Source organism: Acomys minous, assembly GCF_964271855.1.
Source record: "Acomys minous genome assembly, chromosome: 14".
NCBI classification, from domain to species: Eukaryota; Metazoa; Chordata; class Mammalia; order Rodentia; family Muridae; genus Acomys; species Acomys minous.
In genome coordinates, this window is record NC_140496.1 from 34,267,866 (window position 1) to 34,280,658 (window position 12,793).

The following is a 12,793-nucleotide window of genomic DNA, read 5'->3' on the forward strand; positions in this document are numbered from 1 at the left end:
ACACCCTTTCCTTTTGTACCCCATCCATGGAGCTCACGGGATTCCCTTGCAAGGATGGGTGGTGACTCTGCTGTCAGGCTTAGGTTTGACTGTTCCTTCCTTTCCATCTTCAGTCATTACAGAGATTGGGGGCTCCTTCCTAGTCATGTGACACAGAAAGTGCTATGTTTGCAGATGTGGAGAAGAAACATCTGTGTTTTTTTTGTTTGTTTGTTTGTTTAATTTCGTAGTTATATTTATGTACAGAAAACTTAGTGTACATTTAGCCCAGCTTAGTGGCGAGCTCTTTAGCCTTTGCCTTTTCCAGTTTGGCAATTCGAGCCACAGATTTAGGAGCCAGGACGTTGCCTCCCCAGTGGCGACGGATTTCATCATATCTGTCGTTATAATTGGTCCTGATAGCTTCCACCAGCTTAGCCAGAGCACCCTTGTCTTCTGAGTTAACTTGTGTGAAGGCAACAGTGGTGCAAGTCTTCCTGTGGACCAGCCGCCCCAGCCTGGCCTTTCTCTTGATGATGCAGTAGGGGACCCCCATCTTTCGACATAGGGTAGGCAGGAAGACCACCAGCTCAATGGGGAATACATCATGGGCAATCACCACCAGCTGAGCCTTCTTGTTCTCCACCAAGGTAGTGTCTGTATTGACCCCTGCTCGAAGGACAGGTGGTCTCTTAGTCGGGACGTCCTCTTTCCCAGCGGTTTTCTTCTCCGCTCGCGCCAGCAGCCTTATGTTCTCCTCCTGCTTTGTGTCTGGCCTGTACTTGTGCGCGAGCTTAAGCAGATGGGCAGCTGTCTGCCGGTCCAGGGCCTGGGTGAACTGGTTAATGGCGGGAGGTACCTTGAGCCGCTTGTAGAGGGTGGCCCTCTGCCGCTGCAGTCTGATGTAGCGGGGCCATTTGATGAAGCGAGTGAGATCTCTTTTGGGCTGGATGTCCTGCCCGATGCCGAAGTTCTTGGGCCGCTTTTCAAACAGAGGGTTGACCACCTTCTTGGCTTCCTGTTTCTTCACCACGGCGGGGGCCGGGGCCACCTTCTTCCCCTTGGCTTTCTTTCCCTTGGGCATCTTGCTGGGCTGGAGGAGAGAGCACATCTGTGTTTTTGTGTCCCTTCAAAAGACAGTTTCTATACTGTCCTGCTACGATGAGGGAAAATGCCTTCCTGTTGTCACTGCATGATTACCTGAGCATCTGGTGCACTTGATTTTGAAGTGTTCATGGCTGTTTCCAAATGTGTGAGCAAATGTCTGGATGGGATGGATTTCCAGACTGCATTTATTGTTCCTGGGGAGTTTTAGTTATACACAGCAATCTCTGTTCCTTACACACCTAATGCATAAATAATTATGCACCATTCTATAATTAGGCCAGCATTTTTCTTGAGTTTCCGTTGTACATGAGGGAATCTACAGAGAGTGCTGTGTGCTGACACACACTAGTTCCTCTCATGGTCTCTGTGGCCATGCATCCTCTGGATGTCTCTGCCATCCTGCCCTCAGCAGGAGCTATGTTCAGGTATGGTAGGACCGTCTACAGGAAGGAAACCGACCCAGGTTTATGCATGTTTTGTGGAGTCTGGTAGCTCAGAGCACAGCCTTGGGGATTGGACTGCTAGAGTCAGATTCCCAGCCCAGCCACTGTGCAGCAATTTAACCTTTGGTAACATCCCTTCTCTGATCTTGTCTCATTTCCCTTGCCATTCAAATGATGACAATAACACCTCCTGCAGAGTATTGTTGTGAGAAATAGAGTGTTAACCATCACACTGGCTCAGTACACAGAGTATAAGACTGGTTTACACAGCTAATGAACTCTGGTCCTGGAAGCAACTGTTGTATTGTGCTCTGTGAGAGAGGAACTCAGGGAGAGGACTAAGTGTATCCTGTATCCTGGATGGGATCCTGGGGCAGGAATAAACTAAGGGACTACAGAGAAGAGCTGGATTCTTCTTAGGTCACCAGATCAGGTGGAGTGAGGGGCCTCAGCTGAGAAAGGGAGTTCATTCCTTATAGTCCCAGCTTAGATTTGGATATCCATTGAAAACCAGATTTCAACCTTAACCAGCAGAGCCCTACAGCTTTGAGGTTACATTCCTACTAACCTGAGATCAGCATCACCTATCGCCAGCACAAGGCTGAAAGGCTGGAGTCAGTAAGGGCATCCAGGGACAGATGAGCTCCGGTTGCCAACCTGTGCACTCCAGAAAGGAGAGTCCTTGAGCATGAGGTCTCTGCTTGGTTGCCTGTGTGTTCTTTGGTACTCAGTTAACCATTGAAAGATGAAAGAAAAATCTTTTATAAAAAATGGAGGGAGCTGGCCACTGGTCTGCTTCTGCCTGAAGGTCCCATGCAGGAAGAAGCAGGAGCCACCAGTGAGGAGAGAAAGCCAGCTGAGGGATGAAGACAGAGGCAAGAGACACAGCAAGTGCTGGACTGTGGAGGCCAGGCCAGTCCCAGTCAGGACACATTGACTTGGGCCTCCACTGCTCTTCAGAGATGTAGTATTTGTCTTGAGGTTTTTTTCTGGAAGAGGCATTGTCCTCTGCCTTCACTTTAGTCCAGGCAAATAAGATGATTGTGTGAAGTCTGGAGCCACAAATGGACTAAGAAATGGATTGACTATGATGTTGTTGTTTCCTCCTCCTCCTCTTCCTCCTCCTCCTCCTCCTCCTCCCTCCTCCTTCTGTTTTAAAAGTTCCTGTAGTCTCTCCCACAAGGAAACTCAGTATTCCACAATGTTCACTATTTGAACCTTGATACCTGGCTCAGGAAATAAAAGTATCATTTTTTTTAAAGCACTGTCTTTCTGGATTTTTGTCTGTTTGCTTATTTGAGACACAGTCTCACATTGTAAGCTGGTCTCAAAGGTGAAGCTGCCCTTGGACTCCTGATCCACCTCCTGACTGGGGGTTTTAGAGTTCTTTTCTTACCCAGACAGTGCACAGAGTATGTGGTGGGGGTGGGGAGCTCAGTTTAGCAGCCCCTACTTCATGAATGACAGAAACAGAGCATTAGTGCAGGAGGGAGAGGGTGGTGACATGAGAGCCTGTGTCTATAGCTGCCTCGCATCTCCCACCCTGATTCCTGGAACTTAACCAGGGTACCTCCCTGTCTCTCACAGCTTAAATCCACTTTTTGGTGTGTTTGTTTGTTTTGTTTTATAGACAGAGTTTCTCTGTGTAACAGGTCTGGCTGTCCTGGAACTCACTATGTAGCCCAGGCTGGCCTTGAACTCACATAGATCTTCCTGCTTCTGCCTTGCAAGTGCTGAGATTAAAGGCTTGTGCCTCCACTGCCCAGCCCTTAAATCCACTTTCTACATATGTAGATTCATTATATCAGGTCTGTTCATGCAGAGAACCTTCATAACACAGCAGTGTTTTTGTTTTGGTGTGTGTTGGAGATACATTTGCCTACCTATACACGTATTGTTGGACCCTAGAGTTTACTTGGGTAGTAGGGGGTCGTCGCGAGAGACCACTCGAGGACCACAGTGTTGATGTAAAAGCACAAGGTTCATTGTTGACGCATGTCAGGGGGCCTCAGCTCTCACTCGGGAGGCAGGCACCCCTACTCATTGTTACAGTCTACTTTTAAAGGCTAAACCCGCAAAGGTTAGAAGGGGCTGCCTGCCCTATGTTAGGATTGGCTCTGGTGGTCGCTAGGGGTGCTTGTCTAATTATTATTGGCTATTGCAGGGGTCGTTGGCCTCGGGAGCTGTTCTTGGCAAAGAGGGGTGTTGAGGAATTTCCAGAGAATTTCCAGATGTTAATTGCTTACCTTAGTTGAAATTGTTTATCTTGGTTGGCCACCTTGATCTCAGAAACTGAAGCTAAGCTGGCCTTTAATTCTCTCTGGGTCATTTTTCCAAGCTTGTCTGCGTCACGTACTCAGGCTGGCTGAGAGAGAGCTTTACAGTATCTACACACACACATACAGACATACATACACAGAATCTGTTTCTTGCTTCCCACATCCCCCCAGTACTGTCTAATGTGTACCAGGTGAAAAGTAGCTACAGTTTACCTGAACCCTGCATGCAGCTACAAAATAAAAATCTTGTTTCCTAAACTCTCTCTTTAAGTGCTAACATTCTGGGCAGTTGTGGGGCAGACGTGTAGGGGACAGGCTATATGGCCAATGCTGAGCCATCTTGTCGGCATCTAGTTCCTATTTCTCCAGCAGTCTGCCATTTATCCGAAGCCAGCTGGCCCTGTCGTGGTTTGGCAGTTAGACCTGTCGTGGTTTATGGTGGGGGCTGGTCATTCTAAGACTCCTGAGCTACTCCTTTCTGGCTATAAACTAGCTTTTCCAGTAAGACTCTGGTGAGATCAGATTAAAGGCCAGCTGCCTGCGAGCAGCAGTTTCGGGAACTTTTTCCTGACTAACCAGATTTTCACAACTTCTTTCTCTCTCTGGAATTTCTCTCCTGCAATTAGAGCAGCGGTAAAGGTAGATACCTGAAGGAGCACTCCAGAGTTAGGTATCCATAGCAACCCTTGCTTACGCAAAAACCCATGCCTCTGTGCCTATATAAACACTGTGAAATTTTTCAATAAATGGAGTTGATCAGAATCTATACTTGCTTCCTTCTTCGTGTCTTGTGTTCTGTCCTCATACAGGAAAATTCTCCCCCTGAGCGTGAGTCCAACCCCGGCGGGCCGGGACACAGAGGGTTAAGTCCATGGCAGCTGAATAATGGGCCATACATGTTATCTTCCTTGCTTCCAGGAGGAAGAAGGGCAAGTGCCTGCTGAGGGCCTTGAAGGGAGCTGAGACTAGCTCCAAGGTCCCAAGGCATTGAAGGCGTGGTCACTGCACACCTAGGGAGGAGCAGGCAGCTGAGCAGCAGGAGCTGGAGCGGCTGGTCCTCCCTGGGGCAGGGTGAGAAGACAAAGGGGTTGAGTATAGGAGGACAGGCACAAGCGCTATGGAATTGAAAAGCTCTGCAGATCCGGAAAAGGACTGGCCTTGGGCTAGAAGCCTGGGCCAGGGCGCACTGTGCTGGTTCCCTTCTGCTCATGTCACTCAAGACACACTAGCCAATCAGAGCCATGTGGCAGAATTGTCAGCAGGAAGAGGAGGAGAGTTATTCCTGGTCCCATGGTGCAGGTTCCACTCTAGCTGAGCAGGCTTTAATGGTTTGGAGTGATGTGGTGAAGGCAACTGCTGTGTGCTGTGAGGGGAGCTCCCGCTAGCTCCGAAGCCGAGACATGGTGAGCACAGGGTCACTGCCCACAACCAGGAGGAGCAGGCAGCTGAGCAGTGGGAGTTGGTGTAGCAGGTCCTCCCTGGGGTGTCCTAGTCAGTCTTTGGACCAGACTGTGGCCTCTGAATGGGGACTGCTCATTGTGTTCCATTAGTTTGCATAGATTGAGGAGTCATTGTCATTGGTTTCTATAGTCTTTATGTTAGCAAGTATGCAGCCGGGCTGTACGCTGAAAAAGAAATCCCGCCATGCGGCAGATCCATACTAGTTTTTTGTTTGCTTGTTTGGTTGTTGTTGTTGTTGTTGTTTTTTTAATGGGAAGGGAATACCGAGACAGTCTTTGGAGACTGACTAGAGAAGGAAATGGTTTGGGGAATGGGAGGAATTCCTTCTACAAGTCTTCTTAGTGCAGAAGGTGCAAGCTATTGTGCTAGAGTACAGGTGTGGTGGAAGGGATGGGAGGAATTCCCTCTACAAGTCTATCTCGCTCGTGTGCAGAAAGTGCACACGCATGCACACAAGGTGCCCACGTGCTTTAATAGACCTGAATCCTGCCTGCTGGTGGTGGCTTGTTTCAGAAGACATGCTTCCTGGGCGGCTTTGTATTTTCCGTTTTCCCATGGTCATCATTGCCTCTAGGGGTGGCTCCATTGCTGCCTGTTTACTAACACTGTATTTCTTCTTTTTTCTTTTTCTTTTCCGTTTCGGAGACAGGGTTTCTCTGTTTAGCGCTGGCTGTCCTGGACTCACTTTGTAGACCAGGCTGGCCAGGAGCTCACAGACATCCTCCTGCCTCTGCACCCCAGAGTGCTGGAATTGCAGGCATGCACCACCACACCCTGCACACTGCTATCCTCACCCTTTTTTCATTCTGTGGAGAGTTGTTCAGTTTCCATGAGTTTCTAAGCTTTGTCTTGTGTCTGATGGTGATGGTGTGCCCCTTTAATCCTTGGTGCTCTGATAGTTTGCAAGGTCACTACAACGTCTTTGTATCTGTTGAGACTTGCACTGCGTTTGAGTATCATTACTTTTGGAGAGTGTTGCATGAGTTGTGAGAAGGGGGTATATTCTTTTGTGTTTGGGTAGAATGTTCTGTAAATATAACTTTGGTTGTTTTAGCTTTTAACTTTGGTTACCTGGGGTAGTTATCAGGGGTTTTTTTTTCCCCCTAAAGGACCTGTTTCTTGGTAAGAGTGAGATACTGAAGTCTCCCACTATTAGTACATGAAGGTCTATGGCGTTTTAAGCCTCAGTTTCTTTAACGGTGTTGCGTGCTCTGGTGTTGGGACATAGATGTTAAGAATTTAAAAGATATCATGATACTCTTTTCTTTGAATACGTAGTGTCCTTCCCATCTCTCGATGACTTTTTGTTTGAAGTGTATTTTTTAGATATTAAAGTGGCCATAGCAGCTTGATTCTTAGGTCCATTTGCTCAGAGTCTCTTTTTGCTGCCCTTTGCCTTGAGGCGATGTCTGTCCTTGCTGTTGAACTGTATTTGTTGTAGGCAGTAGAAGGATGGATTCTGTTTTAGCATCCATTCTGGAAGCCGGGGTCGTTTTATTGGTAAGTTGAGGTCGTGATATTGACAGATATGAATGAAAAATGATTATTAATTCCTGGTGTTTTGTTGTTGTTATTGGTTGTGGTGTGTTAGTGTGTATATATATGTGTGTGTGTGTGTGTCGCAAGTGTATGGCATGTATGTACACCTTCTGTTCTTTTGGTCTTGCTAATGTGAGGTTATTTATGTCCAGTGTGTTCATGGGCATTGTTAACTTCATTGAGTTTGATTTTTCCTTCTACCACGTTGTGTCAGGCTATGTTTGTAGATAAATATTGTTAAAAATTGACTTTATCAGAGAATATCTTATTTTATCCATTTATGGTGATTGAAACTTTTCTTGTATAATAATCCGGGTTGCAGCACATGTGTCCAAGCCCTTCTGCTTTTAGAGTCTGCATTGAGAGACAGATACAATTCTAATAAGTCAGCCTGTATATTTTACTTGGTTGTTGTGTTTTATATTTTGTTGCAGCTTTTCATATTCTTTCTCATATCTAGTGTTTTTATTATTATGTGGCATAGGGTATTTCTTTCCTGGACCAATCTATTTTGTTATTTTGCATGCTTCCTTTTGTTTGTTTGTTTGTTTGTTTGTTTTTCAAGATAGGGTTTCTCTGTGTAGCCTTGGCTGTCCTGGTCTCATTTTGTAGACCAGGCTGGCCTCGAACTCACAGCGATTCGCCTGCCTCTGCCTCCCGAGTGCTGAGATTAAAGGCGTTCGTCACCACCTCCCAGCTTGCATGCTTCTTGTACCTTGATAGACATCTTCTTTAAGTTAGGAAATTTTTCTTTTTATAGATTTGTTGAATCTATTTTCTGGGCCTCTGAGGTGGTATTTTTCTCCTTTTTCTATTGCAGTTAGTCATAGTTTTGGTCTCCTCATAAGATCCCAGAGTCCCCAGATGTTTTGTGCCAGGAAATTTAGGTTGTATCCTTTTTTTTAAACTAATGTCTCCATTTTTTACTATTGTATCATCAGTGCCTGAGATTTCCCTTTAATACATAAACTGAGAGGGAATCCTGCCACTGTCCTTCCTTGTAGTCCTAAGACTTTCATTTCCAGGATTCCCCCATTTTCAGCTTTCTTTATTGTTTCTATTTCCATTTTTAGATTTTCACTGTTTTATGTTTTCATTCAAGCATTGTTTAGTGTATCTTAGTTTTATTTAAGGGGTTTATTGGGTTTCTACAGTTGTTTGTATTTTCCTGGATCTCGTTAAGGGATGTATTCATTTCCTTTAAAGATCTCTATGAAGGTCTTTTTCTGGTGCCTTCAGCTATGTTGGGACATTCAGGACCTGCTGTGCCATGATAGCTTGTGCTTGTTGGTGACACAGCTCCTGGCTGTTATTGATTATGCGCATGTGCTGCTATCTAGGTATCTAGGTTTGACATGATTATTGGTGTAGGTGTTGATTTCTGGGTTTGTCTTGTAGAGGTGGGAGTATTGTTTCCGGGTTTCTGTTTGCTCCCTGGATAGTCTGAGAGTGTCTTGGCTGAGTATTGGATTTTTTACTATCCTGCTTGGCTGCTGTGTTCATGGAGAATGTTTGTTGTTCTTAGAGGCTGGGCAAAAGGAGTTCAGGGAGAGATGGCTTTAGGGATCCACAGGAGGTGTGGATGGGATGGGGGAGAGGAAGGTGCCTCTGGTGTCCAGTCCAGTGCTTGGGGCAATTGTGAAAATCAAGGTTTGGGTTGAGAAGATAAGGTTGTAGATCTGTTGACAGCCTACCTAGGCTTTGGGCAGGCAGGGAATGTGGTTGATCAGGAATGTGTCTGCCCAAATAGGGGCTTGACTCAGATATGAGGCAGTTGGTATGGTCTGTTTTCTCCACAGGAGACATGGAAAGTGGGGAGGAAGCTTTCTCAGGTATTCTATACAGTGTGTGAGAATTGGGTGTACAGAAACACATAGTGGGCTCTCTTTGGGCAGGCTACCTGGTCATCTGTCCATCAGGGCTTGTGGTTGAGCAGGGTGTGTGTACCCATAGTTAGTGGCTCAGGCAAAGAGATGAGGTAGGAGGAGAAGGGCAGATGGGGATGGTCTGTGGTGATGACAGGAAGAGAGGAAGAAGCGTCTCTAGGGCCAACCCTGAGTAGTGACTGGGTCTCAGGTACCAGAGAATGGTGAAGGTCTGGAGGCATCCCACCGAGTCCCATACACAATGTCTTCATAGTGAGCCATCATGTTCTTAGGGATCAATTATTTACCACAATCAGCTCAGTCAGGGGGTTGTCAGGGAACAGGGTGGTAGGCTCTGACTCCAGATCCTTTTAGTAACTGGACAAAGCATTTCTAACTGACCTTTGATTGGTCCTGGCCAGCTTGTGGCCAGGGACAGCTGCATATGTAGTTGGGTGTCGCAGACAGGAGGACAGGTCATAGAGGATTTGCTTGGTAAAATTCCAGAGGCCTCTGACAATCCAACATGATCTCTAGACATCTAGAACAGCTGTTGAGGCTTGGATTAACAAAATTCCAAAGATCTCTGGCTGATAACTACTGTCCCTGAATATTATGCATGGTCCAAGTGTAAAGCTGTTTAGAAATCTGCTGTTTCTCCTAAAACTGTTTTTTCCCTTAGAAAGTTCATACAGGGAAAACTTACCCACAGAGAATGCTGAAAGGGCATCTTGCCAAAGTCTTGAGACAATGATAGAGATTTTTACTCTGACTGTGAGCAGCCAAGCAGAACCTGCAGGAAAGAATGTTAAGACCTTGACATAACAGTACCTGGCTAGATACTGTCACCTGTAGAAATATTTGTTAGAATATGTTTTGAGAGCCCTAGAAGGGGGTTTGGATCATCATGCTTTACAGATATTTTACAACAGAGGATCCCTTGGCAGTTAGCCTAGGCTTGGATAGCACCGCTATTGGTCTGAGACTGGAAGTAGGTCAAGTTTTTCTTTCAATAATATTTAGCTCAAGGTATGATGATCCTCTGAGCACCTTGTAAACACATTGGCTGTAGCCTGGGGAAATGTATGATTAAACTTTCCTGTGTATTGTTTAAAAAATAAAGATGAGGTCATGCTGCCCATTGCTTGAAAATTGATTGATTTTTGTTACATGTTTTGTTCTAGGTTGCAGAACTTTTATATTTCCTTGTTACTCTTTTGATTTTTGATTGCCCTAGTGATTGTTAATGATAGGAAAAAATCATCATGTAATCTGTAACAGCATAATAATTAAACGTCATTTCAATAAAATCTGGAGTTGGTCCAAGGAGAGGGCAAGCAAGTAAGAGACATGAGAGAGTAAGCTAGAGTGAGATGGGGAACAGCAAGAGAGGGGGATAGATAGGGAATGGCAAGAGGGATGGGTAGATGGGTAACAGCAAGAAAGAAGTTAGTTAGCAGGACACAAGGCAAGGAAGCAAGCAAGGAGAGAGAAGTCAGACAGACAGCAAAGGAGACAGAGACGGAGAAAGATAGAGAGGCAGAAGAAAAGTTCTCCTGGGCTTCAAGACCTGCAGCTTCTACCGCTTATGCCTGAGTATTTCCTTTTCCTTCATTCCTCACCATCTCAACAACTAGTTCCTCTAGCTAGTTGTTCAAACAACGCTTGGTTTCCCTTAAGCAAACTGCCTGCTCAGTTCTCCCTGCTACAGATCTACCTCTCTTCTCTCCTCTATGCAGTTCATGGGGTTGGTTTTGGGGAGCGGGGGCCAGGGAATATCTGTGGATTAACAAGGTCTCAGAGTATGCTGAACATAAACATAGTTTGTGGTCAACCTGACCCGATACAGAGAATTCTCCCAGCACTGAAGGCACAACCCTTTTCCTAGAGTAGGAACATTATTCGTGATCAGTAGTTCTTGGTGAGCCTGACCCTGTCCAGAGAATTCTCCCAGGACCAGGGTAGAGGTCTGTGTGCTAACAAGGAAGTGTAGCTGCTTGTCACAAAATGGAGTCTGACTGCTCTTAATGTGGTGTCTTCAGGTGAGCTTATTCAGCAGTAAGACTCAGGAAACACAGTTGGCCTAGATTAACAAACAGAGGGAGGAAGCCTCACAATTGCATCTGGGGAATCAATGTTCCTTTGCACCTTCACCTATCTTTGTCTTCTGAAGATTTACTATATTATGTTATGAGTTCCTTGAGTTTTTGTTGGTTTGAAGAATTTCTGTGGAGAAACAGTTTTAGTTTTCTCTTCTTGATCTCAGAGCCTCCCCTTTCCTCTTTTCGTGGCACATCTGTATTTGCTAGTTTTTGCAGAAATCAGTGTTTGCTGGATTGGTAGTAAAATTGATTGCTATGGTTAACAAATTTTTTGAGGTTTTTAAACACTTTCTGATATATTATTGCTTTGTGTCCTTACTAGCTTCATTTCTCAGCATTTCAGTGTCTACAGTCATCAGTTGATGGCATGCACCTACCAGACTGGCTGGTTGCTCTGTCTGTCAACAATTGTGTTGATTAATCAATACAATTGTTTAAGACTCAGGAATAGCCTTTTTTTAGGGTATGAAAAAAATAATAGAAGGGATCATGCAGTCTTGGTTCATTGAGTAAACATTGATAAGGCCCTGTTGTGTGCCTAGCTGGGACACAGAAAGGCAAAGGAGAGGTAAACACAGCCTTTGAGAGAGATCACCTAATGTGAAAACAATACGCCATATAGTAAACACTGTGGGCTCTTGACAGGGCCTGACAGTGAGTAGCTTTTCTTTGGAACAAGACCAAAGAACTTCCAAGAAGAATCTGAAGACTGAGGCATGAGCAGAGGGACAAACTAAGAGTCTGAGCCCAGGCTACAGACAGCTAAATCAAAGCATGTGCAGCCATGAGGTGACACTTCTACTTGTCCAGTGAAGGACTTTGTTTTTTTAGATTTATTTATTTATTCCATATACAGTGTTCTGCCTGCATGTACACCTACAGGCCAGAAGAGGGCATCAGATCACATTATAGATGGTTGAGAGCCACAATGTGGTGACTGGGAATTGAACTCAGGACCTCGGGAAGAGCAGTCAGTGCTCTCAACCTCTGAGCCATCTCTCCAGCCCCCCAGTGAAGGCCTTTTGGCAGCAGAATCAAAGTCCTGTTTTTTCTTTGTCAGTCCAGCTTCTGTGCCTCCCCTTCTCCAGGTGTTAATCTCAAAGCAAACATGCTATGCATCCTACCTAATCTCCAGCTTGGGGCGGGTTCCACTGGCAGCCCAAACAACTGCATCTGCCAACATCTTTACAGCTAGGACGAACCTGCAGACAAGGCTCAGCCATCACTGGGGCTCCACACCCTATAACTAGGAGGACAACTAGGAAGAGCCTTGATGTGGCAAGGCTCTTCCAGTGAGAATGGCAGTGTCCCTAAGAAAGTGGGCGTGGGCTGGATAAGAGAGCTGGCTGAGCATGTGACAGTGGCCAAGCAAGAGAGAAAGCTAGGACGCCATGTTTGCCCATAGTTATTTACTTCATTTCTTTTTGCATGAGTTTGTATCCTAAGCTCCCGAAACAATGGGCTGTGATTGGACAGAACCATCCAAAAAACTCGTTTGCTACCTGAGTTTCTTTAGGTTAGAAGATTCAATCACAGCAGCAGAGTAGCAAGTTTAAAAAAAAAAAAAGTGGTACACAAATAGTGATGCTGCTGCCGGACAGAACCTGGTGATGGTCTCTTTTGGACGAATATGGAAAACATTAGGACTTGAGATGGGAAACGTCATAGAAATGTGTATACGGAGTTTAATCAGCTGTTCTTGTAGGATGTGGACGATCAGGATTGTTGAGAGCAATGCAGACAGAGGAAGTCCAGGCCAGAGGATTTCAGTAGAAAATAGATGCCATAATTCTTCAGCTAGTAGTCATTTGTGTGATATTTGGGTCCAAAATCTTTGTTAATCTTCTCCTGCCCTGAGAAAGTGAGTAAGGCAGAATTTTTAAGTAATGGGCTGATTTCCTAAGTGGACTATTGATTCTTTGGATGATTTTTACTAGTGGCTCATTAAGGACTACAATGTAAAAAAGTAACAAATGGTGTAGAAATAAACACAGGGTCTGTGGTTTGTAGAAAATGAA

The 12,793-nt window shown here is 45.3% G+C and overlaps 2 protein-coding genes across 2 annotated transcripts in view; one reads left to right on the forward strand and one right to left on the reverse strand.

The window, feature by feature from the left end:
• Positions 1–255: 255 nt before the first annotated feature.
• On the reverse strand, positions 256–1,083 carry LOC311583853 (large ribosomal subunit protein eL8-like). Its single transcript, XM_084757771.1, has one exon. The coding sequence runs from the start codon at positions 1,061–1,063 to the stop codon at positions 263–265; it is 801 nt and encodes a 266-aa protein (XP_084613897.1). The 5' UTR covers positions 1,064–1,083; the 3' UTR covers positions 256–262.
• Positions 1,084–5,081: 3,998 nt separating this feature from the next.
• Positions 5,082–12,793, forward strand: part of LOC311583834 (uncharacterized protein) — a 249,954-nt gene continuing 242,242 nt past the window's right edge. Inside the window, exon 1 of the mRNA XM_084757752.1 lies at positions 5,082–5,211. Coding sequence (XP_084613878.1) covers positions 5,209–5,211 — 3 coding nt within the window. The 5' untranslated portion in view covers positions 5,082–5,208. The remainder of the gene's footprint in view (positions 5,212–12,793) is intronic.

Excerpts from the sequence above, each read along its gene's own strand:
- LOC311583853 (XM_084757771.1), bottom strand. The coding sequence starts at position 1,063 with ATGCCCAAGGGAAAGAAAGCCAAGGGGAAGAAGGTGGCCCCGGCCCCC.